This window comes from Sprattus sprattus, assembly GCF_963457725.1.
Source record: "Sprattus sprattus genome assembly, chromosome: 9".
Taxonomy (NCBI): domain Eukaryota; kingdom Metazoa; phylum Chordata; class Actinopteri; order Clupeiformes; family Clupeidae; genus Sprattus; species Sprattus sprattus.
Genome location: NC_137928.1, coordinates 20,147,765 through 20,169,350, shown reverse-complemented (window position 1 = coordinate 20,169,350; position 21,586 = coordinate 20,147,765). Strand labels below are relative to the sequence as shown.

At 45.3% G+C, this 21,586-nt stretch overlaps 1 protein-coding gene across 2 annotated transcripts in view; it reads left to right on the top strand.

Annotated features, from left to right (window-relative positions):
* tpst1 (tyrosylprotein sulfotransferase 1) overlaps positions 1 to 20,411 on the top strand; it is a 31,614-nt gene extending 11,203 nt beyond the window's left edge. Inside the window, exons 3-6 of one of the 2 annotated variants that reach the window (XM_080844360.1) lie at positions 6,549 to 6,747; positions 18,531 to 18,581; positions 19,388 to 19,463; positions 19,751 to 20,411. In XM_080844360.1, coding sequence (XP_080700486.1) covers positions 6,549 to 6,747; positions 18,531 to 18,581; positions 19,388 to 19,423 — 286 coding nt within the window. In that variant the 3' untranslated portion in view covers positions 19,424 to 19,463; positions 19,751 to 20,411. The remainder of the gene's footprint in view (positions 1 to 6,548; positions 6,748 to 18,530; positions 18,582 to 19,387; positions 19,464 to 19,750) is intronic. The other variant, XM_080844361.1, reaches the window with a different exon arrangement.
* Positions 20,412 to 21,586: the final 1,175 nt, after the last annotated feature.

Genomic DNA, 21,586 nt, shown 5'->3' with positions numbered 1-21,586 from the left:
GTGGTTCTATTCGGATGGCTTTGCAATGGTTTGTTTGTTCTGTTCCCTTTTGACACTGTCATTATCCTACCACTTGAAACCGCAAGTCATACAGGATACAACGAGCATACCATATAACCTACACATGCTAATTACCAGTAGAGCATAGCTATGTGCACTCTCATTACACACAACCATAGAGGTCTCTCTCTCTTTCTCACAGACACACAGACACACGGACACACGGAAATACGGAGACACACACAAACACAAACAGACAAACTTACTGGTCAGCTGAGCCTGTGGCCTTCAGTCAGCAAAACAGCCTGTACTAAATAGTTTGTAAACTTACCCACCATCCTCCATTTCACAGAAGTCATGATACGATATTTGGAAAGTGGAAGAGGAAGGGGTGCAGCCCAAACCCGGTCGTTAATGGTTCTGAGAGCCACTTTTTAAAAACGTAAACATCACTTCTTCCCTTCATTCCGCAGGGAACTACAGAACTGGAACTCCATTCAATTTGGCTCCACCACAACACCTGCCAAGAGAGTGCCTATCCACTTAGTGCTACATGTTGGCAGCCCCAGGTCCTTTTCTCCAAAGCTCCATCAATCAGACAGGGCTCTTCCCCCTCCTGGCCTGGCTGGGCAACCAGATAGGCAACCTGACTAGGGCCTGCCCATTAACATCAATTATATGCCCATGATTTAGATGACTGATACCAGCAACCACACCGTTACTTAGATCGTCCCCTGGGCGGCAAAGGGTCTCTCTCTTATCTCACTTTAGTAATACACCAGCACCCTGTGGAAAGCACTAGGCTCCCCCTATGAATAATTGACAAACAGCCAGAAGCCATTAAGTGCCTCTTCCAGTAGGGAGCATCATATGACATTTGGTTGTTTGTTTGCTTATTTATTTATTTTATAGTTTTATTTATTTCCTGTTAGACGCGATGGGAGGACCTTGATGTGATTCCCTTTTTTTACTAGCCTTTATTCGAAAGCGACTTTATGAAAAGAAATGGGTAGGAAAGAGAGAGATGGGAAGTAGGCATGAGAAATCACCTTTAGGCTTGAGACATTTTTATTACAAAAACAGCGTTCACCTTTTTATGATCGTTTACTAACTTGTCAATTTAAAAAGTTTGAGTCAAAAATATAGTCACTGCGTTAGGCCAGCAACAGCACACCCAACTGCCCCTTCCAACAAACTGGCACACGAGCCGTCCCTCTCCCTTCTACCTCGCCCCTCTCCCCTTCTCCCGCTCCCTTCTACCTCTCCCCTCTCATTTCCCTGTCATTCCTCAGTGACAATGCAGCCACTACTTGCAAGCCAGCAATTAAATGACGGGTTCCGCAGCATGCATGCATAATACAGGCATGGACATCAGATGGTATTTCCAGAATCCTTAAAAAATAAGTAAACCAAGTAGTTCTCAATTTTTCAGGTAATTCAGTTTGAATTAAATTAGTTATTATCGTGTAAGTCACCGTAGCCTACAGATTAATGTTCAAGCAGGCTGTTTGCAAATGTGAAGTAGCTGGCTAATAGACCCCAGATGGCAAGCATATATCGGTCCACCTGTGGACTGCTGGTGTACCACTTCTGGTCAGCTCTCAGACTACCATCATCTTTAATTTAACTGGGTGTGGATATTAAGAAAATAAAGTAAATTCCTGGAATTTCTAAATCATATCCTTTGCGTAGTCTATTTACAGTATCAGATGCTAAACAGAAGAAGTTAATGGGACTTGCTCAAATAAAGACTTACCTTGCACACATCTATGGGTCTATCTAGGGTTGGTGAAAATGGAGTTTACAAAAAGTATATATATTTTGTTATTTAAGTGGCAAAGCGGTGGGCCGTGTGGACCGTCCGAAAATCGATAAGCAAAAGGCTGATGGGCCGCCATCTCTGCCCCCAGTGGTCCACTGGACCTTTGCTATCTGGGACATGACATTAGCAAGGCAACCTATCTGAATCAGTGCAAATCTATACATTGGGAATTCCAATTTCCATTTGCGCTAGCTGAACATGAACTTTGAATGCACTTTGTGTACAGAGAGGGGGGCAGGCAGTGGACAGGGACATAGACACGATGAGTTGGACAGGGACATAGACACGATGAGTTGGACAGGGACATAGACATGATGCGTTGGACATCCATAGTTTAACCACCTCTTACCGCTCCAGCACTGGCTACGGCTCCCCCAGCCTGTTGTTATTTGTGTGAATGAAGGCCAAGAGCCTAACAGATGCTGGGGATAGAGTGGCGCAGAGTACATGGATGCTCTGTCAGTACAGGAAAATAAATCCACCACATTCTCTCCCTACATTCCTATCTATGGAGATAGAGATCTGTGTTCTATGTCCTGAGCCATACATGTTGAAAAACGCTCACATTGGGCCTTATTTGTTTTGGTGTTTTTGCTTTGCTTTTTTTTTTCTTCCCTTTTCTATTCTGTATCACAGCACATATGGACCGTAGGAGGTTCGGATCAATGCTGTCTATGATTCACGCGCCCGGTTCAGGATATGAGACCGGGAAAAATGACTGAGCAGATTTACTCTAAATCAAGCTGTGTGTGTGTGTGTGTGTGTGTGTCTGTGTGTGTGTGTGTGTGTCTGTGTGTGAGAGCGTGTGTGTTTATGTGTGAGAGAGAGAGGCGTAACCGAAAATGGTGAGGATGACACCATGTGCTCCCTCATCTCCACAAAACACACCCAGCTGCGCTACCAGTCCCCTCTGCTCTCTGCCTCAGCAGATGCCACCCTGCGGAGTGTTAATGTCTTAAAATATTCATGCCAGTTAGTACTGCTGCACGTAAGCAGTGGCTCCACATTTGTTGGCCATGGCAACAGGAGAATATGAAAGATGCCTGCTTTCAATGGAGAATTACAATTAGTCATTTCACAGCAAGCCAGTCAGGAATGGCCTAGTATCCCTCTCTGAGCTGTTTTTGTTCCATTGTTTTGTTGGATTGTTTTTTATTTCGTTTGAATTCTGATTTCTACACATAATGCCTTGGAGGAAACATCTCTCTATTCATTCATTTAAAAAGTGAACGCAACCATTAACCATTACGGATCTAGTAGTGCTGTAGAGGCACAAGAATGCACTCTCTTTTTAAATGGATCAACAATCAGTACAACTGACAAGGGACTTCACTGAGGAAGCACAATGCTGTGGATACTTCTTGCTTAAATGGACCTCACAGTGCCTGTGGATAAATAACTTGGCATGTTATTGTGAGGATGTATTTTTTTAAGTGGATATGAGAGAACACGTTCCCCAGTGACTGTAGAGTACACTAATATGCTCTCTATGACCAAGCTTTAAGATGAATCCTCATATGAAACAGGTTGGAGCTCCAGTCCTACTCAACCACAATTGATTTACCTGTGTTGAATTATTTGAAGGCTGAATTGGTTTAGTAAAGCTAGGGCATTACAATCACATGGTGAATTTTATCACGTGCGACTGATCAGGGAAAGTTGATGAACATTACAATCACATGGTCCATTCAGGAGTGGTTAAGAAGGGGAAAAATGTGCTTAACCTCATAAGTTACAATACATTCTTGTACCTCATGCTCCTAAACGAATCTGGGAACGCTTCTCTCGTTAGTAAGATTTAATTTAGCATGATTAGATTATAGCCCAGGCTTGCCTTCGTTTGGTTTCCGCTGTACTTTGCCAGTGTTATGCGTGCTTGCTGTTGCTACAGTGTCATGAAAATTGCACTTGCCAGCGTTTTTGAGTTCTGTGTTTGCGTCGTGCCGCTGACCTGAGGACTGCCTTTTCTCTTTGGCAGCATGGCTGTGTGTCTCACACACACACACACACACACACACACACACACACACACACACACACACACACACACACACACACACACACACACACACACACACACACACATAGAGCAGCTATTCTCTGTCGTGTTTGGGAAGGCATCAGAAGGCACGCTCAAACTTGGACCTGGTGCTCCTGCGAGTGCCTCGGCAGTGATACATGCCAGGATGAGTCACTGCCACAGGCCTCGCCCCAGAAAGTGGTGAGCCGCTCAAAGGAGACGGAGGCAGAGGGGGTGGGGGGTTTGGGGGAGTCCTGGTCCCTATGGCTGAATGAAATGTGACATTCTGTTGATCCAATTCAAGTCAGTGTGGGTATTGCATTTATTACATTTATTTTTCTAGTTGAACAAAAGGCGTCACATTTCATTCCCTCTGTTTTCCTTTTTTATTTTTCCATCTCTCTCTCATCTCTCCTTCTCTGTCACTTTCCCTTCCTCCTCCCTCAGTCCATCTCTCCCTCCCTCCCTCTCTCCCTTTTTCTCTCTGTTTTAGTATGCTGTTGCCATAACCCTCTTCTCCTCCCCACTCCCGGGACGCCTGGAGAAGCGTCTCTCTGATGTGCTTTAGGCAGGCCTGAAGTACATCCCCTCGGCCTCGGCCTCTGCTGCAGATGGCCAGTGGCTTTAGTGGGGCTGTCTCCCATCTGGGTTCAGTATTGTGTGTGTGTGTGTGTGTGTGTGTGTGTGTGTGTGTGTGTGTGTGTGTGTGTGTGTGTGTGTGTGTGTGTGTGTGTGTGTGTGTGTGTGTGTGTGTGTGTGTGTGTGTGTGTGTGTGTGTGTGTGTGTGTGTGTGTGTGTGTGTGTGTGTGTGTGTGTGTGTGTGCGCGCCGGTGGGATGTGGCCTAGTGGGAGAACTCAAGGACTCAAGTCTGGCTTACAGGTTTGATGTTCTTCAAAAAGAACTTGTGAAAACACGTTTGTGTGTGTGTGGCTGTGTGTGTGTGCGTGCATTGAAACATGAAGGTATATGGAAGTAAAGGTTGCCAAACAGGTGGACAGCAGTGCACCTTTGGTCCTCTTGACCTTGTCCTGTACGATTATTCCAAAGATAAGACAATTTCTCGTCAGGGCTTGTAAAACTGTCTGTACATATGTTGTAAACCAGTTCAGTCAATCCCCCCCCCCCCCCCCCCCCCCCCCCCCCCAAATAAACTCAGTCACATCTTTGTAAGAGCTTCGGAGCATGTCACTATTTTCTTACTGATTTTGGAACCCAGATCTGCCTCACAAGGTGACTGTTTGTTTTCCTTGTAAACACAGTCATCCAAGGACTCACTGAATATCTAATTTCACTCCAGTTACTAATTTACCATGTTTGTGACATATTTAAACAACAACACACACACACACACACACACACAAGGCCATCCTCTGCATCTGTGCTTACCACCGATGACGCTACCTGTGACAATAGAGCACAAAACAGCGTTGCCTGTTTTTGGCCTGCCATCAGTTCTTTGTATTTTCGGTATTTCCCATTACACAGGAAAACATCGAAATTCCAGGCCAAACCAATCGTGTCTCAATCATGTCTCAATCTAATCTGATTCGCTAAATCAAACAGTAGTTCGCCTATTTCACAAGTTGTTGCCAAGTGATGTGGAGGGGAATTTAGCTGGCTGACTGTTCAAATGAGTGTTGCAATATAGTCAAAGCACTTTATCACCAAGCTGCCAGCTCCCCCTTTAACCTTTCAGATCAAAATGTATTTCAGCTTTGAAATCAATGGACACACACTGTACAGTTTATGCTTATGGAGACATTAAGTGGAAACGTGTTTTCGGATTTGTTGGGTATTTTGGGTTTGAGTGGCAATACACATCATTTAAACTATGTGATCTGGGAAAAGCCTCTGTATTCAATCTCCTAGCCCCAGGTCAGCATGCAGTTTCATAATACTGAGATTGTTTCTCATTAGTCTCAAAATGTTCATCGCACTCCACTTCATGCCAAAGGGAGATACAGTATGGCCCTGACTTCCCACTGGCAACAGCTGCAAATGAATATAGTCCATAAAATGGCTACAGCTGCAAGTCTCACTACATCTCAGCGGTTTTATCTGTTTTTTCCATTTACATGGATTGCCTTGCAGCCAACGAATAGTGTTCTGTTCTTACTTATGGCCGCATTGGGAAAAAGTAGTCAACGCCAACTAATCCGCTTATAGAGCAATAGCGTTTCCAAGGGGCTAGTGCATCACGATGGAAAATAGCCTTTTCACAAGTGTCGTAATATCTTAATCGAATCTGATTGCTGTGTGGGCCATGAAATCTGATGCGCAATGACAAGGGAGATGATCTCAGAAAGTGAAATGTCATTAATTCTGGCCATTTTACAGGGTGCTTTAAGGCGAGGGAGGCCTGGGGCCATTTTTAATTGTATTGTGCGATCCAATTACCCGCAATTAGCCACCGACCGTGAGGGAGGGCCCCGCAGGGCTCTGCCGATAATCTCTCCACTGGGTGGTCCTGTCGCCCAAAGGCGCTATGTCATCGTCTATGTTGACTGTTGTTTGTGTGTTTGTTTGTTTTGATGTGTGTTTGTTTTGGTAGAAAGGGTCCATGGACCAGGTGATCAAGCCTGTCAACGTGGAGAGGGGCCCATGAGCCTCTGTCGCTAATCTGCCCACTGTGTCGTCCTGTCACCCAAAGGCCTGTGTTTTTTGTTGACATTTTGTGTGTTTGTTTGTTTGTTTTGTTTTTGCAGGGTAGAAAGGTCTACGGACCAGGTGATCAAGCCTGTCAACGTGGAGGCCTTATCTAAGTGGGTGGGCAAGATCCCGGCGGACGTGCTGCGGGACATGGCCGTCATCGCCCCCATGCTCTCGCGGCTCGGCTACGACCCGCACGCCAACCCGCCCAACTACGGCAGGCCAGACCCCAGAGTTCTGGACAACACTAGAAGGGTGAGTCCCAGTCACTGGCTGTCAGACTCCGCCTCAGTCCTGCCGCAGGGCATCAGGATTTCCTCACTCACATATTAAAGCCATTTGTCAGGGAGGCTGACGTCCCCTGACACCCTTTCGTGCAAAGCCGCTGATCTTCAGTTAGACATATTTATCATGGTCTAGCTGAAGAATGCCCTATTTCTTTTTTTAAACCCATTTTGCATTTCTGTGTCACATTCTCCCTGACTTAGTAGATTAGAAGCCCTGCTCATAAGCTACCGAAATAAATTCCTCAATTGATGGTCTACACATGTAAGTCTGTGGGAAGTTACTGTCTTGGCCATGCGGAAAATATGAACTCTGGGTTTGAGTTTGAGTCATGAAAGACCATAATGAATCATCCATATGTTCTTTTGACCTTTTCGTGTATCCACAGCCTCTCTATTGCCAAGGAAGGATTGTATATGCTTAGTAATGTAATGTAACAAGTCCTGTGTAATCTCTGGTGGCAGTATCAGGTGACCAGCGCTCTGGCGACGAGGCTCTGGGGATTTCATAACCTTCAGAAGAATAATTACTGTTTTATATTGTTATCTTCTGATCCCAGAAATAGAATACTTAAATTCCATCTTGTCCACACGGGCGCTTGTTGAAGTATCCACTTAGCTGTATGTTTGCCCTCGTGATTGCTGGTTCACACCGAGGTTGTGACGACAGACACGCCTAACAGTGGCGTCCCTAACTGAATATTTCTCTTTCTCGCCATTAGCCGCTCCTCGTGATTAAGTTTGCCCGAGCACCTTTGGTTTTTGTGTGTCCTAAAGGTCCTTCATGGTTGTCTCTCTAAATTACTTTAGACTGCCTGTCAGGGGAGCGTTTTATTTCACAGATTTTTTTTTTATCTGTTTCAATTTTGTGGGTCTCGTGAGAGCAGGTTTAAAAGCAAAGTGAGTGCTGGAAATGTGAGTCCAGAGTAGTGTTTTAGCGTTGAGTGCACTAAACACTGCCCCAGAAGAACTAGCCTTAATATTATTGAACAGATGGGAGTAGCCCAACATCCATTAAGACCTTTTCCTCTCCTGTTTAATGCCTTCACATTGCTTGAGACGCTTGGACGAGACTGTTTTTTTTTTTTTTTATTCATTTCTGTTCATGATGACCGTAGCACGTTGCAATGAACAGTGCAATAAAAACAGTACAGTACATGACCTGAGACATTAAGTCGATTCCAATGCCTCCAGTTTGACATGAGCCATCAGAGAACACCCCAGTTAATATCTGTAAATGTCATCATTCCTCTGAGATTATAGATTATTAATAATTAGTAATGTTTCATAATGGACACTCAACTACTTTATTCTGTGAGCATAAAACAGGTGCTGAAGCTGTTATAGAATGAGATAAGATTGACCAGCAATTGCAAGCAGAGTATTCCCATTCATCTTTCAAAATCTATTATTGATTGCTTTTTCCTGTTTATGCGTGCTGGCTGTATGGTCTTGCAGAGAAGGTCATTATTAAACTTCACCCCCCCCCCCCCCCCTCCTCCCCCCAGTTGCGAGGAACAAGCACGTCCTGAAGTCATAGGTCAAGGTAAGACTAGGGTATGCCTCAAATAGAATTTGCACAGCCAGGTCCAAGCCTGACATGGTCACATTTCTGGGAAATGTTTGGCTGTGGGGGTGGCGGTGTTACCGTGTCATCTCATCTGCGGTAAGCAGAATGTGATTCAATAGCTGCATGAAAGCCAGGCTACTACTGCAGACTTCAGCTCAGTCACACACTGTGGATTTGTCTCTGTGGAAGGGCTAACTATGAACTCATTCACCAACCAGTGTTTAGCAGAGTACAAGAGTACAGATATATGCTAGGTTGTTATAGCTTTTGGCTCCCTGGATTTCTGTGTCTCCATCTTAGTTTTGTTGAGCCTGATTAGGCTGGGTTGGGTGGTTCCTGCCGGGAACGGCGCTGTGAGCTGCGTTCTAATGTGAACCATACCCCGCTCTTCATGTCTCCTCCTCTCCTGCACGCCTCAGAGGCTCCGGGGTTCTGCCTCTCTTGGCTGTGTGGTGGGGTAGTCCGGCCTGGGCTTCTCTCTCTGTCTGTCTCTCTGTCTGTCTGTCTCTCTCTCTCTTTATGTCTATGTCTATGTCTCCGGGGGAAGCCCGGTATCCATCCCTGACATTGCAACACTTTTTCCATGTGCTGGGACAGACGTGTTGGGAAAGTCTTGGGGGGAGGGGGGTAGAGACAGACTCAGAACTTGGGGGAAAAATGCATGACGGGATGGAATCTTCTGGAAGGGGAGGTGGGGGAAAGAAGGTAATAACTGTGGTGGGAAGCATTCCTAAGCTCTCCATAAGCTGGTGGGCTTCAGATATGTCTGACCACAATTCATACGATGGAGTGAGTTTTTCCCCTCCCCTTGCACTGCATTCAGTTTCCTGGCTGTGTGTCTCCGAGTGTGACTGTGTGAGTTGAGTTGAATGGGGGTGTGGAGTTGCTGCTCTTATGTTTATTGCCGTCAGACTCTGTCATCACTGCAACACTCATCCACTCTGCTAATGGTTTATGTCCCCTGGCTGTGTCATTGCTCTCACACACCCCTTCCTGTCATCTCTATCACCCGTGTCCTGACGGCCTTGGCAGAGAGAATCCATCCTCATACTCTGTGGTGTGGTGAAATTTCTCTGGAGGACTGGAGGAGCATTTCAGAAACGCCTGTGTGTGTGTATGTGTTGGTTTTGTTGGCAGATTTTTTCGGAGCAGATTTCAGCTAGCTCCCCAGTGTGACGGTAGAACCCAGAACTTTTGAAGATGATGTGAAATGACAGTGGCCCATCCTCCACCGTGGAACCTCAAATACCTAAGTGTAGCAGCTGAAGTGGGCAGGGTGGTCAGGACAGATGAGAATCAACTGCTCCTCCAGATGTTATTTCCCAGGAGACTCTCGGTGAACCAGAGGTTTTTTACACTGATTATCTGTCAAGGGGAACCGTGAACAATGAGGCCTGCCAAGTTACTTTGGCCTTGGCAATCCCTAATACTCACTTCATTTATTTGGTACTTTTTTTTGTTAGTTTTTTTGACATCGGACCAAGTTACATATATGTGTGTGTGTTTGTATGTATATATGTACGTCCGTCTGTCCGTCCGTGACAACGAAAAGAATAGAGGCACCCAGAGCCGAGATGTGGAGGAAAGAAAACAATGTATCTGTGCCTTTCTGTCTGTGTGTTGAGTCAATGTGTGTATACTGTATGTGCATGAGAACCCATTTACAGTACATGTGTGCAACTCCCCACACACACTGAAGTGAGATCCTGCCTGTTCTTCCTGACACAGGGAGCGGGGGAGTGCAGTGCACATCTGCAGGGTATTAGCGTGCTTCCCCTGGATCAAGGCCAGCGGTGCTGCTTGTTCACCCAATTTCCCCCCTTCTTCCTGCTCATATGCACAAGAAGACGGGCCAATAAACCCCTGAAAACTGTTAACAAGGTGTTCACCCTACACAAAACTCAAGTGTGTGTCTGTGTCTGTGTGTGTGTGTGTGTGTGTGTGTGTGTGTGTGTGTGTGTGTGTGAGAGAGAGCGTGAGAGCGTGAGAGGGAGGCTAGCTGCTGGTTAGCTGTTTATGCTCTGTCCAGCTGTGGCAGTAGACTTAAGTACAGGGAAGAGAGGACTGATCAGTAGCACTCAACACTGAGTGCCTTTAATCTGCTCTGCATTTCCTTCCCCAACTTTCTATGGATCACTCACCTATTAAAATATGGCTCCGTAACACAGGATTGCGAGGGTTTCATTTAACTCTATGCGTAATCAGAAATCAGCACAGTTGAGGTTTGAGGCCAGTCACGTTTAGAGGAAGATTTAGGATCTGCTCGTCAGCCATTCCGTTGGTCTGCTGTTCAGAATCCGGGATTTCGTCGTGAGAATGGCCTTGGGAGTGATGTGCTGTTTGACTGCAGCCTGAAATCGGTTGCCCTGGTAACAGGTCCTAACGGCGAGCCTTGCCGTGTATTAGGAAAGCGGTGGTGCTGCTGCGCGGTGGTGGCTGTGTTCCCTGAACGTGTCCGCGCAGGCTCCTAGCATAGCTGGCCAGCTGAGCGAAGGCAAGTCCTAATGCCTTTCCCAGCTGGTATGTCTTGCAAGGCCTCCCCCACCCCCCTGTTCTTCTCAGAGCTGTTTTCCTTTACAATACTGAGAAAAGGAGATGGGGAGTCGAAACTAGCTTCCTGGCAAGATTGACTCTCACAAAAAGGAGATTCAAGGGAAGAAGACTAGGATGACCTCTAAATGGCTGCCGTGTGTGTGTGTGTGTGTGTGTGTGTGTGTGTGTGTGTGTTACCGAATTGGACTGCAGGCAGATGTGAACATTGACTAGCTTGGCTTTTTGTAGTTGCGGTGCAGGTCACAGTATGAATCAAAATGGGTCATATGAACAGAAGAAACAGTGGAATGTAGAGCAGAGTGTACCAGGGGCATCATTGTTTTTCTCCACCATCGCTCTCCCCAAGACATCCTGCCATGCACTGTATAGTCTTGAAACCAGATGTGGACGAGATTTGCTTGGCTTTTCAGGCGTACCCCACAAATATTTATTCATTTTCTCCCTTGTTTAGATTCAGTGAATAAACTCATATGTTAGATTCAAAGCCATCTGATTGGGTCAATGGTATGTGCACCACCTTAAAGTTCAAGGAAGGAACTAGTTTGGTCATCATTGTGGTTTGCCTGAGGTGGTATTTCTCCAACCACCTTAAACCTGAAATGCAACTTTAAAAGAAAAAAACTTTTGGAGGCCCCTGCTGCTTTTGCCATATTCTAAAACTAATGACCCATGAGCTTCTCTCACCTGTTTCTATATTTACCTTTTGAGGATTGACCAGGTAGTGTTTCACCTGATGGACCACTTTAGTGAATGATTGTCCTTAGACAATAATGAGGCTTTGTGAACGTACCAGACACAGTGTGGGAGAAGGAAGGTAAATCATCACTTAACACAAATGCCATCCTCGTAAGCTCCTCGCCCTGAACTTAACGCTGTTTGCTTTGTTAAACGTTGAGCAGAGTGATTGGTGCGAGGGCTGAGGCTGATACTTGACCCCTCCACATCAGACCTGTCTTATTGCTTTTATGCAAAGCCTGTGAAGCACCTTTGCCACTAGGCGGACCACGGCCGACGGCTTTTCGGGCTGATTGAGCATGTTGAGAGTTAGTTTGTCAACGAGTACAATGAAGAAATATTATACAAATATTGTTTTATGTCCCTCAGATGGAGAAATCTGCTGTATTTTAAAAATGTATTCATAATTTACATGGTCTTAATGTCCATGTGAAAAAAATTCAGTCTGCAATGACATGACTGAATAACAAGATCCGATACAGAACATCTTAAAAACAAGTGCTGTGTCAGTCCCCATTTCTGAATGTAGATGCTTACAGTCACACTCCCATGTATCTAAGGAGAGAACTAATCACAGAACTAAGTGCTAGTAGGCAACTGGCTGTAGTCTTTGCGCTACAACTTTTTGACCTAGACAAAGGCGATAGTTCGAGGCAACAGTCAACCTTTGTTGCCGCTAGTTCTTTGAAAGCGGTTTGGTGTGTCACTGGCTTAAAGGTATATCAAATCCCCCTGAAGGATTGTGGTGGTACGGAAAAGTGAAAAATAATGGCTTGATATGGGCTAGGTTTTTGGGCTTAGCCATAAACTTGTTTCTGTCAGTGGGCATTTAATCAAGCACTGATTGTATGAATTAGGTAATACATTCAATGACCAAAGTAATGTCATTACTGTAGGAAGTGAGCGTTGCACTTAATTGGAACCAAGCTCTCTCTCTGTGGTTTATTTATTACTTGACACATCATATGAAAACTCCATCTCCTGTGGCGTCCATTGCCGATGCCATCTCAAAGGTTCGTCCTGGGTGCCATAGGTTCCTCCGTTGCATGGTGGTTGATGTGCTGGTAGGATGGAGTCAGTTGGCAGAAGTGCATTCTGCTCGCCCGTCTAGCATACCTGCTACAACAGAGGTGTGAAAGTAGAGATGAGTCATAAACCGCCCGTTTAGGGCTTCACAAATGCACTGTCTGGTCCCCATGATCCAAACATCTCTCTATAGGACAAGGAAGAACGGTTCAGGGCTTCATCAGGCTTATGCTGATGAAGTGTTGATTTATTCGGTTGATATCAACAAGGTTGATAAAGCCCCTCATTTTCTCCGAGTGTGTGTGTGTGTGTGTGTGTGTGTGTGTGTGTGTGTGTGTGTGTGTGTGTGTGTGTGTGTGTGTGTGTGTGTGTGTGTGTGTGTGTGTGTGTGTGTGTGTGTGTGTGTGTGTGTGTGTGTGTGTGTTCCCTGTTGTGGCAAAACGTCAGGTCTTTGACCGTCAGCTTCGTTTATTATTTGTGTAATATGCATGCTGTAAATGAATGTGTACTGGATTACCTCCAAACCCACAATCGATGCCTATTAAGTGGCTTTGCAACTCCACTGCTCCCTTTGAGAAATTGATATTGGGATCAATACTACCTTGGTCCCAGTGACGGAGCTGGGAAGTTGGAATGTGTAATTGGACGTCAAACTGTGTGGGTGAGACAGTCATGGCAAGATACTTTATTTTTTTTTACGTGCTCATTTATTGGTTGCGCTGTGATTTGTAGCTGGGACTTTCCCCTTGAAACCTATCATCACTTCGATAGTCAGGAGCCTGTCCAAGATTCTGGTTATGGCCAGAATTTAATCTCACATTTTATCATTAACAGAGCAAAGCTGAAAGTAATGCAACTCATTCAATGAATTTAGTAGTATCTTTTCTCATCATGGGTAAGTGATAGATTTTAGATGCCATATCCTGCATTTCCCTAATCTTACTCATAACTCGTTTTTCTTCCTTATGCTTTCCTTATCATCTTCTCCTCTGTTTGCTTTCTCCTATAATGGAGACGTGTGTGTGTGTGTGTGTGTGTGTGTGTGTGTGTGTGTGTGTGTGTGTGTGTGTGTGTGTGTGTGTGTGTGTGTGTGTGTGTGTGTGTGTGTGTGTGTGTGTGTGTGTGTGTGTGTGTGTGTGTGTGTGTGTGTGTGTGTGTGTGTGTGTGTGTGTGTGTGTGTGTGTGTGTGTGTGTGTGTGTGTGTGTGTGTGTGTGTGTGTGTGTGTGTGTGTGTGTGTGTGTGTGTGTGAGTGAGTGAGTGAGTGAGTGAGTGAGTGAGTGAGTGAGTGAGTGAGTGAGTGAGTGAGTGAGTGAGTGAGTGAGTGAGTGAGTGAGTGAGTGAGTGAGTGAGTGAGTGAGTGAGTGAGTGAGTGAGTGAGTGAGTGAGTGAGTGAGTGAGTGAGTGAGTGAGTGAGTGAGTGAGTGAGTGAGTGAGTGAGTGAGTGAGTGAGTGAGTGAGTGAGTGAGTGAGTGAGTGAGTGAGTGAGTGAGTGAGTGAGTGAGTGAGTGAGTGAGTGAGTGAGTGAGTGTGTGTGTGTTACCACACGCATATATCCATATCCATATGTTCTTCTCGGCTTACAGCTCCGTGCTCCTGTGTTTGAACTCCGACCCCTCTCTGTGCGGTCAGGCGCACCAAGCTGGCTTGTGCTATGCGGGGTGCCTGTGGGGTCAGGTCCAGGGGCCGTTCTCCTCAGAGACTGAGCAGAGGAGGATTAGAGGGGATATTATCAGCTTCCTGCCCACCGATGCAGTCGTAGCTTCATTTATCGGACAACACCGCCCCGTTTGACCTTCTCCTCCCACGCACCGTGCCAGCTAGCCCACCCTCTAAGCATGCTTTAAGTAAGGGATAATGGCCGACAGCAGAAAATAAGGCACGTTTGAGGTGGTAATACATCGCAAAGCAGAGTGCATTATTTTCTGCTACTTGAACGCAGTGATGTCCATTGTCTTGCTTATACTAAAGTTGCCACACTTGCATTATGTTCGTGTGTTGAAATATCACACCCTTCAAATTCTGTAAAGTTGATTTAACATCACACAGGCACACACTATTATGTCAAACTTGTTGTTCCAATTACAGGTATCACATAATGGCTGAGATTAAGTTAACAACATTTGCAAAAAAGAGAATGCGAGAGAGAGAATGCAAAAGGAAGAGAGAGAAAGAAAGAGAGAGAGCGAGGGAGGGAGACAGAGAGAGATAGAGAGAGCTAAACGATCCCTCTTGCGGGAAGCAGTCAGCTTTTCCATACGAGTTAGGAAGAGAACTTCCTCCCTGCCTCACAAGAGCTGCCTCATGTGTGCGCGTGCGTGTGAGCATGTGTGTTAGATGGAATGTGTATGGTAATATCAGTGTTTTGTGTGTGTGTTTGTGTGTGTGTGTGTGTGTGTACGTGCGTGCGTGTGTGATTGAAGATTCAGCTTTCCATGCGAGGACTCAGCAGCCATGCAAAGTGTTGGTTGGGGTTTGCCTTGGCAGAGTTGGCCAGGCTTCCCGGGTGTTTGCTGCCAGAGGGCATCAAACCAGTGCCGGAGTGCCCCACTGTGCCCTAATACAAACCCCCACCGGCACAGAAAAAATACTTCCTGTACTAACTGAGTGACCCCCCCCCCCCCCCCCCCCCCCTACACACACACACACACACACACACACACACACACACACACACACACACACACACACACACACACACACACTCACGCACACTTTTTCTTCCCCGGTGATGGGTGTTGGGTTGTTCCGCTCGTCAGAGTGGAATGTCTTAGTAATGACTGTTGTCCAAATGGCTTAGAGCAGTCTGAGTTCAGCTCGGGTCAACCCAAGTGCTGGCAACCCTGTTATTTTGGACTTCATCTCCCTGGTCTTCAGATGTGATTAGGGGGACAGAAGCAAGATCAGCATACTTAAGGCCCAGAATGGTTGGCTATCTTTTTGCAGATATTTATATTTTCTATCAGGGCTTTACTCAGCGGTGTGACTGTTATGAAATTGCAGTGTGTGAGGTGAGTGTGTGTGTGTGTGTGTGTGTGTGGAGCAAGGGGGGTGGTGATAATTCAGTGTTGGCTGGCCTCTGGTGCTCAGAACATTGTTGTGTGAGAGGCTTGGGGTCTTCACTAAACTCGGAGGAAGAGGACGAGGGGCTGTGGGGTGTCTGGCTCCCGGCCTGCCTGCCTGCCTTTCGTCACGGAGCACATTGATCGCTAACATACGAGCAACAGCGTCTGGCTGCCTCCCAGCCCTAGCGCTCAGTCATTTTTCTCCACCAGTAACCCCCTGCCTCCCCTTCCCAGCCCCCCCATCGAAGGATTTACTGTTTGGATTGTGTGACCCTGGTGTGTTGGTTCGTTTCCTCTCCCCGCATTAACTGTTGAAGGTTTTTGGTTGTTCTCGCCCTGCAAATGGTTTTAGCTGCGCACAATTATTATTATATATTTTTTTTATATTGTGAAGCTGTTCCCGATCATAACATCTGGAATGGAACCTGAGGGAACACGCCGTCAGGCACACATGCCTCTTCGTGTTGGATCCCTTGCATGTAAATTCGGCTCACTGCCACAGGCATAAAGCCCGCCTGCCTGCCATCCACAGCCATGTCTCACAACCACTCCACCACCCAACCCCCCACCAAATCTCCACACCAACACCACCACCCTGCAGACCGTCAGTCTGTCTCCAAACGTCATAGCCGTCTCCTTTTACCACTGAAACCCTATCTCTCTCTTCTCGCAGTCGGCTGTTTGTCACTCTCACTCATTCCTAATGAGGGAACTCCCATAAACTATACCAGAGCAGAAGTATAGTACTAGCATGATACTCTGAAAGTATGCTAGTATAATACTGTTCTGATAGTATTATTATACTCATGTAATAATGTTATACCATTAAACATGTGTAATACTATGGAACTTCATAATATATTAGTTTACCAGAGGCTTACTTTACGTCCCTCCGGCTTGAGCTCAGTGATGGACTATACACAGCTTGTCCATGTGGACAGCCCTTCCTCCTCTCCTGGGTATGCCTCTGGCCCGTGCCAGTGGTCCTCACAGAGCTTTGTTTTTATCCTCCAGTAGCCACTGAAGCAGAGGAGTGTTGTAGCCCACACCCATGTCAGCACTCACGTCAGACTAAGGGGTGGGGGTGTGGGGTGTGGTGGGGTATCAGGTTTTAAAGGGGCTGGTAGGTTAACTCAGGGTTCCTACAATCATGGAAATACTGAGAAAGTCATTGAATTTTAAAATCCCAGTTTGCAGTCCTGGAAAAGTCACACAATTCAGACAATTCATTGAAAGTTTCAGGAATGTCATGAAACTTGAAGTTGTTGTATGGTCTAAGGAAAAAGAAAAAAATGTTATTGTACTCTTCCATGGATAATGTTTTGTTTCCATGTGACAGTTTAATTAGCCTAATAGAAAAGCAATGGAAACGGTTTTCCATTTTCATTCAATAATAAGGCCCAATCTGTTCTGTTAAATATACAATTGCAGGTTGAAAAAGACCATGGAATTTTCATTAAAGGTCCTTGAAAAGTGACGGAGAAGTTCTGATGTGTCAGAGAAAATGGGTTGGAACCCTGTTTACAGTAGAAGGGCTCTGAGCACCACTTTTCACTGCTGGACAGGGGATTCTCTGGTTTGACACCGACTGAGACGACCATCTCCATCTCCACCTCCTTCTCTTTCTCTCTATCTCCTCTCAGGGCTCATAGAGACAAAGACAGACAGAAAGACAGACAGACAGACAGACCGAGAGAGTGAGGGGGATTTTATCTGAAAAATGACGAGGCTCACACAAGGGTCTCTTGTCTCTTTTTCTAATTCTTTCACTTTAAGAATCAGGCTTTGTACAACCCCCTAATGTGGGTTGGCTTGGTGTTTGTGTCTGTGAACTGAAAGGGAGAGGGTAGAGACAGATTGGGTTGGCTGGGTTTGTTGCCATCTAGCCACAGCCTGCAGACAAGCTTAGATATGTGTCTTGAATTGATGGACTCACCTGGAATGATATGTCTTGTGCTGGGTCCCTGTGTTCCAACCATCACAAATTCCATGGTTTACTGTCCCACACATAGAGAGAGCCAAGAGATGAGATCAGTTTGAGTCGTCCTAATTAGACATCACAACTCCTTGCCTCCCTCGCATCCCCGTAGACGTTGACCATAGCCGGCATGTTGGCCCTCCGTCATGTTAACACTGACTTCGGAGCAGCAGTCCCGCTCTCTCCCTCTCCCTCCCTCCATTTCTGTCTCCTGCTCCCTCCCTCTCTCTATCTCTATCTCCCGCTCTCTCTCTCTCTCACTTGCTTTCATCCCTGAACCTTGGCTGCCTCATGGCCCTTGAGTGTTGGGTAAGAGCAAAACAGAGACTTGGACTTTACATTATGGGAACCGACACCGTATCTGCCTACCGGGGAACTAGTGAGAAAGTGACAGAAAGTGAATTAGAGGGAGAGCAGGCGGCTCCCACAGAAAAAATGCACTCTGTGAACCCCCCAACATATACACACACATGCACACACACACACATCCAGTGACAGATATTTCACAAGAGGCCTTGAGAAATTCAATGTGCCATGAATTCCATATTTTGCTATACTTACTTCCGCCACAATGCACAATGCGTTCCGAGGAGAGGCTCATGTCGGCTTATTGATCAAACGGCTCTCATTTCATTCAGTTTATGGGATCAGTTTAGAGCAGCAGCATAGAAGCAGGCCAGGGAAATAATGAATCATACTCCTAAGGACGGGAAAGATTTATGTCAGGCCCTTGATGCCAGCGGTGGATCTAACCAGGATCAAGCTATGCACAGAGCGTCCGTGTGTGTGTTTGTGTTGGCTTCTAAAACCCAGTCCTTTGTTTTTCCAGGTCTTTAAGGGTGAATTTCAGCTACCTGATTTTCTAAAAGAACAATCACAGGTATGGTAGCGAATCTGCCTGTTGTTCTAATCATTAAAGAAAAATCACTATTCATTTTGTTTTGTCTGTTCACTCTCATTATTCTCGCCTTTAGATGTATTGTTAAGGTCTGTCTTATTTTCTTCTTTTTTATTTCCTTTGTGAGACAATAGTACTACTGCTGATGCTTATGCCTTGTCTTGCAATCTTCTCCAGTCCTCTAATCTCATCTGTTGTCTTACGTTCACTTTTGAGAATGTATCCTCTCACATTAGCGGTTTAGCTCTCTGTCGTCAGTTTGTGTCATTTCCACCCCACCATGAGTCAGTCACACGCACCGCTCTCTGTCTGACGAAGCTATGCTGCCCTCTCCTGACCGCAGTAGGTAGTGCTCTCCTAACTCTAGATGAGAACTGAACCCCAGGCTCTTTGTTCCAGAACTTTATAGATGCATTCTAGAAGCAACACCCAGTGTGACTCACTCTTTGGCATCTGTGAGGTATAGCAGAGTCCCTACTGAATTGAAGAACCAGTGCGTTTGTGGATTTAGATTGACATCTGTACACATGGCTCCTCATAGTTCATTCTGAATTTCTTGAGTTCTTGCCGTATTGAAATTGATGAAAAGTTCACTTTTGCTACTTCCACTAATTCTGTCTCAATAAACACATACATCCATGCATTGTGACAATCATCCTCATTGTCTTTTAAATAAAGTTTCCTTTTGATCAGTGCCTTTCCTTTGATACAGGCCTGACTGTGTCTCTCTTCCCTAACACTGACAGTATTTATTTTCCCTCCCTCCCTCTCTCTCTTTCTGTCAGCAGCTCCAGAAGTCTCCAGCGAAGCCCAATCCCAGTTAGACAAGGAGGGAGATTTGGAGTATTCATCACGCCAATATAAGTGAGAACCGTTACTGTCTAGTTACTTTATGGGCCTACACCGACTTGCACACAGCACTTTTGTAATATATGTTGTTTGTTGCATTAAGGCTGGTGTAGACTAAACCAGAAGAGGAACAAATGAAACAAAAAATAAAACATCATGATTTTAAAAGTGTTACTGGATTAGCGGAGCGATTCTGAGTACCGCAAGGTGTCTGGACTAGTTTTGTATATTGAGATTATACATTTACATCACCTCTGTCCATTAGCTGGGATCAACAGAATGGTGTGCTTCTCTGTCTGCAGGGCACAGCTGGGCCTAAAGCAGCGGGTCGAAAGTGGACATCTGTCGCCCTCACCATGCTGGGATTATTATGAATGGCTACACTCACACACACACACACACACACACACACACAGACAGACTCGGGTTCTGACATAGATATACACATACACACACAATCATGCAGTGCATTTTAGAGCATCTTAGGGGCAAAGTATACTAGTGAATGGAGACAGGCACACACACACACAGATGGCCATACACTGGCTTGGACCATTTTATGGAGAACTTGTTTGGCCTTTTGATGTCGTACTGTAACATATGTGGCCTAAGAATGTCATTGCTGTTTATTTTTCTCATCACACAGTACTCATTGGAATTTTCCTCCTTCGCTACATTAACCTGTGATTCTGTTATAAGAAGAATCAGGTGAACTTTTAATTGCAAAATGAAGTATTTATGAAAAAGTTCAAAAGTTAGCTTTTAAAGATGCAATATCTATTTTAATGTTTGATTTTTTTTCCATGCCTTTGTATTGTGCAATTCCCTTGGGTACTTGTGTACAACATCACCAATTCAAGGTGTTGATCATGTGAAGATGAACAGCATTTTGTAAACTTGTACTTACCATGGAGTGGTCTTTTTGTACACGGGAGCCGTAATAAATGAATTGTCAGTGTTGAAGGCAGATTGCCCTCCTGATCTGCTCCATAGTGCTACGCCATTGGAAAAGTGACAAAACATTATTGTGGTAGGTCTATGCATAGACAATTAAATTATTTTGAACTTCTCTAAATATCTTTTCAGATGCCATGCTGAAAATGTAAGGTGGAAATACAATCCATGTTCTGTATTATCAGTGATTTCTTTTTGCCATCTAAAGCTGACAGTTCTGAGCTAAGTTGATTGTGACTGACCTCCAGATATCTCATTAGTGGACAGGATGTATGGGAATGAGTGGAGCTGATTCCAAGAAGACTTTCAGCCACTAACCAGGACTAAAGTCTCAGTCTCAGACTTGGTGGGGTGGGGGTGGGGGGGGGTGGGACCTACCTGCTAACTGAGCTTGTCTGGTGTTGTCCAAAATAAATACAGACTGAGAAGAAAACCAAAAAGGGCCTAACTTGTGGAGATGCCTTTGGAAATAAGTGTAAATGTTCCATAACTTTAATTCAAAGGAGTAAACCTACAGCAGGAAGGACAGCTCTTCAAGTGACTGCACTGCTCTTCATTGACCACAACAGTGGGGCTTAGAATGTAAAGATTTTTTGTTAAGGAGCGACCTTTTTAATACATTACATTCAAGATAAATGATACATCCTTTACAATACATACTTCATCATTCAAATGTTGGTGTCCAAAATAAAACGGTTCAAATGCAGAAAACCCAGTGCACAACATTAATTAAGGAACACATAACAGTCAACATGTAACAAAGCTTTCCCCACATTCAACTTGTACAGGTCTCCAGTTTTACAGGGTTCTTAGAAGCACATTTGTCCAAAACCAACGTAAAAAATAGAATTTAAAATACATTTTTGTCATCATTGTCCTCTTAGAAATCCAGGGCTTTCCTCAAGTATTTACAGTGTTGTGGTAAACATGGAAAGTAAAGGTCATAAATAAAAGTGTTTCACAGTAGAAATTAAGAGAATGAAGAGCAACAACAGTCTTCAAGGTACGGTCGAGATTGCACGTCTGCACTAGCGAAAGGGTGATGTCGGTTCAGGCTTTGGTACTTGAGCTATTGTCAATAAATCTCTTTGTGGGCACTGGTGTCCCTCAGAAACTGAACTTGGAACTCAAAGAACTGAGAACTGATACTTGGGGGGGGGGGGGGGGGGGGGGGGGGGGGGGGC